We start from the raw sequence: 4,699 nt of genomic DNA, 5'->3' as shown, positions 1-4,699 counted from the left end.
AATCTTTAACAATTGTTATATGGATATGTTTCCCATATAAAATGGGAATTATATTTCGAAAATATCAAAATCCTAATATAATATAATATGATATTTTATGGAAACCTGTGGGCAAAGTACTATTTGCTATTTATGTATAAGTTGAGCCGGAATCATATACCAGAATCGTAATATATATGCGCAAGGACAAAAGTACATGTTTTCTTAGCAACCAATTAAAGTTTTTTTCCAAAAAAGGACAAAGTACATGTTGATTCAGAACTCTACTCCTAAACGGATTCTAATCAAAACTTTTTTCTCCTATAAATACCCACTTCTACTGAATCAAACCCTCAAAAATATTCTTCGAGAGAATTTCCTCTAAAAAATCTCTAGTAGTGCCATTGTTGTACTTGTGCGTTGTCCAAGCGATACTTTTCAGAGAAAGCTAGCTAGAAAAGTACTTATCCAAGCCAATTATGGGTGGTCTTCATCTTCTTAATGCGGTTCTTCATGCCAGGCAACACATTAAGCACTGGTCGGCGGCAGCCAAGCACGGCGCTTCCTCTTGCAGATCAGGGCATTTTGTTGTATATGTTGGTGATGATGAGGAACAAGGGAGGAAGAGGTTTGTGGTTCCTATTTCCTACTTGAAACACCCTTTGTTCAAAGACTTGTTGAACAAGGCAGCTGAAGAGTTTGGATTTGATCATGTGGGTGGTCTTACCGTTCCCTGTGATGAGAAAGATTTCATTGATCTTACTTCTCGAATTAGTAAATCCTCAAAGTCCAAAGAGTAGCTAATTGCTATAAGAATATTATCCCCAATTTTGTAAGAATATAGCCGTGTAGGTGTTATGTTAGCGAAGTATATTAATTGTACAAATAGTTGGAATGGATTATAATCATTCAATATTTTTGTTGTTATAGTGTATTTTAATCTTGTTGTGTGACATATTAAGATGATATGTGTAAATATTTGACCAATTTCTGATCAGCAGCTCAAGTTTTTGGCAATATTATTAATTTAATATGGTATCAAAGAATTGATAGAACATATCTAAAAATTTTGCATATTTTAGTAAAAGCAAAAATACAATTTTATTTTGTATCAAAATTGATTAAGGCTAGCATATATATGAACATGTATTAAAAATATAGTATAATCGTGTATTTTAATTGGGTTTAAAATTTTCTTTCATAACACCCAATTTAGTTGGACTTTAATCCACAAAAATGTGTAGGATATCAAAAAAAGTCTTTCGTAATATGCCGTGTGGACTGTGTTTGCATGTGACTACTTTCTTCAACTGATGTTGTCTTTATTGTCTGTTTTATTTTTTATATATAATTCTAATGTATAAATATACTATATATATATATATATATATAAATTCTGCTTTTAGGGCACCATAACGAGGAAAAGTTGAAAAACAGAACAAAAATTGATATAAAAAGAAAACCGTTGTTTGCTGAGGAACAAAATTTAATTGTGATTAGACGTATATCATAACATTTTATGGTATCTTATGTTTATTATTGTACCAAATATAGATTCAAAATAAAATATTTTTGCAACTAATTAAAAACTGTATTATTTTGTTTAATTTTTTTAATTTTTTGGTGTCATATGATTTATTGTGGTTTTTCTAATATCTTTTCATGATGCAGTTATCATAGCTACTGCTCTATTTTGAGAAAATAAAAATAAAAATTTTGATTGTGAACTGATTGACTGATTATATTTAAACAAATTAAAAAAAACAATAAATAGGTTTGCTATACTAAATAAGTATTCCCTGATGGAACAAGAATATTCGTTTAAAGGAATTAAAGATAAGGAGTATTTGGTTATGTCGATGGATTAGGTTTAATGATCTTCCTATTCTTTTGAAATTTTTAATATTTATTTTATTTATGTTTATGTTCTTTATAATTTTAGTTGAAAGTTTTGTTTATGTTTTATTAAATATATAATTTATTATTTCTAATTTTTAATTATTTTATATATACTTTTATGTTTATGTGATTTGTAAAATATTTGTTATTTTTATACTTAGATAGATAATACATCAAATTTAAGATTTTTAATAATTATCAATTGTATGTTTAAAGTTTACAACGATTTGGGTCAAGAAATAAGTATTCTTTAAATATTTGATAAGGATTAACTATTTATTAAAATAAGGGAACAGACAATTCCTGAAGAATAAGTATTCTCTTCGCATAGGAACAAATCAAACATAAATTTATCTAATCCCACCAAGTATGCACATGTCAGCAAAATTTTTATCGTATGATTAATTTGTACTCATAACATAATCACAATATATATTGTAGAATTTTGTATGTTTTAATTACAAAATTTCTATTGCTAGTCATGATCACTTTCCTTTATAATAAATAGAAACTATATATATTTCTTCAAAAAAAAAAAAAAAAAGGAAATCAGAAAAGTACATCATGTTCGTGTGCATTTAAATTATAAAAAAGCATCTGGATCTTAGTCAAAAGGGGGAAAAAAAAAAAAAAAAAAAACAAAAGTGTCAATTATATATAAATTAAGCATCAGAAAATTATATAATCGTACTTCCCGAATACTGAAGATTTGAATTCCAAAGAATAACAATCGTAAATTAATCAACTGACATTATATAATAAAGAAATCAGCAATAAAAGGTAGAAATAAGCTGATCAAAACCCTTACTTCAAAAAAATAATAATAATAAAAAATAAAAAATGGTGATCAAAACTCAAAAGTTTATTGGTTTCGAAATTGAACAAAAATCAAAGTCATGCAAAAAATAAAAAAATCATTGTCTTTATTTTGATTTTTGATGTTTTATAAAATTATTATATACATACTTGGTTTTTGGGGCCCATATCCGGCCATGATTCGGGTATGTGAATGGTCTTTGACTTACCGCCTGAGATCTGGATTCTGGACAGAAAACCGAGCCATACAGTGGTTCAGCACCTGTTTACAAACTTCTTCAGCACAAGTCAAATTCAAAAAACAAGACAAAGAAAGAACTGGGTCAGAGAGAAACTGGAAAATTAAATAGAAAAATTTAGAGCAAAGCCAAGGAATTTAATGTTTTTTTCTTTATTTGGGTTTTGAAGTGGTAATGGCATGAAAGTAGTGTAGGGTGACTGTGACCCACCTTCCATCTCACTTGCCACGTCGTAACCAATGTCTTTAATCTCCTATCCCTTTTTTTTTTTTTGGTTTAATGTTGAATACCTCACTTACAGCACGGGTGCAGAGAACTTCAATGAAACAGCCACCTGGCATAGTCCCATTTGTTTGGGACCCGACATATAAAAAAAAGTAATAATAATAATCTAACAAGTAACAAGTTCCAGATTTTGATTGATCATAAAACAAGCAATCTAAACTTGGCTTCGGCATAAGGATTTTGTGCGGTTCAAATCTACGGCAGAGACTTTCAAAGTAGAGCCTCCGATGGTGACTAGATCAACGCATTATTACTTCAAGAGAAGCTCCCATCGAAGTTCACTATGAACCTTTGGGTACCTGTCATGAGATTTATGGGTCCTATCTAATAGTAAGAAACATAAAAAAAGAAATTCTTTGTATATGCATTCGAACCATTGTTGGGTCAAGTCGTCTGTGTATCTTTCTGATCTCCTTTCCTTATATTTATCAGATCTTTGGCTTTGACTAATTCAAGGTTCAAAATAAATGGTGTTGGCTAAAAAAGGAGGAAGTTCTTTTCACCCGAACAGACTGAACTGATTCGATAGCAACTCCTATTGAGTTGCCTCTCCTAGGAATCAACTTGCCTGCTTCTACACATTTTCCTTAAGCGCTAGAAACCCACCCGATGGACTGCCGAGCTACAAGTGCCACAACACAGGTGTGGGATTCTTTGAAAAGCCAAGGTCGCGGGTGGCCAAGAGGGCCCACTTGGAGACTTGGGATCTCAGCAGGAAATGCGAAGGTTGCTTAAAGCCGGGCGGTCGATAGGCGAAAGAGAATCAACTAGTCTAGTTCTTATGTGAGTAGGCTTATAATAGGGAATACTCTAACCCTGGGAACCGAGAAATGTAAATGAGAGTCTTTCATGATCGACATTTCTACTAAGTAGAAAGGAGTATGAATCGATGTAACCGTGGTAATCCATCCGCAAGATACCTACTGCGTCTAGACCTTATGGCAGGTAGGATGGATGAGCTCCCTATTGATATAAAAGGGGATTGAGGTGCAGTCTGAGCCTTGGATGAGGGGGAAATATAGACACTGGGAAAGGAATCATGGGAGTCCGCCCGAATAAAGGGAGCCTTACGTGATAGGGCCCTTGAGGAGAATTGGAATAATGAGAGGAAGAAGCCCCTGGAATCATGGTAGTACGCCCCAAGATTGGAATGAGGGGAAAGAATGGAAAGAGAAATGGATGGGGAATCCCTCTATGTGCTGAGAATAAGAGGAGCCAACAAACTGAAAAATACCCATGGGAAAGCATGGGAGCCCCAAGCCTATGTAATAGTATCCACCCTTAGAAGATAGTTTAGCATCACCCTACCAATGCTTTGTCTCAACAAAAGAAAAATCGTTTATTCAAGGCTTTTTTTTTTTTAAGTAATTCAAGATTTTTTTTGTTCCTATTTAATTCTCATGTTTGTGAATACGAATCCATCTTACTTTTTTTTTTTCCGTAACCAATCTTTTCATTTACGATTAACATCTTCTGGAGTC

The 4,699-nt window shown here is 32.2% G+C and overlaps 1 protein-coding gene across 1 annotated transcript; it reads left to right on the top strand.

Moving 5' to 3' along the window:
* The first annotated feature begins 458 nt into the window (after positions 1-458).
* On the top strand, positions 459-779 carry LOC107427418 (auxin-responsive protein SAUR21). Its single transcript, XM_016037806.2, has one exon. The coding sequence runs from the start codon at positions 459-461 to the stop codon at positions 777-779; it is 321 nt and encodes a 106-aa protein (XP_015893292.2).
* Positions 780-4,699: the final 3,920 nt, after the last annotated feature.

This window comes from Ziziphus jujuba, chromosome 9 (assembly GCF_031755915.1).
Source record: "Ziziphus jujuba cultivar Dongzao chromosome 9, ASM3175591v1".
Lineage (NCBI taxonomy): Eukaryota > Viridiplantae > Streptophyta > Magnoliopsida > Rosales > Rhamnaceae > Ziziphus > Ziziphus jujuba.
This window is presented reverse-complemented; position numbering and strand designations above follow the sequence as displayed.

What these genes read in the sequence shown, in the direction of transcription:
- LOC107427418 (XM_016037806.2), top strand. Translation starts at nt 459, where the DNA reads ATGGGTGGTCTTCATCTTCTTAATGCGGTTCTTCATGCCAGGCAACAC.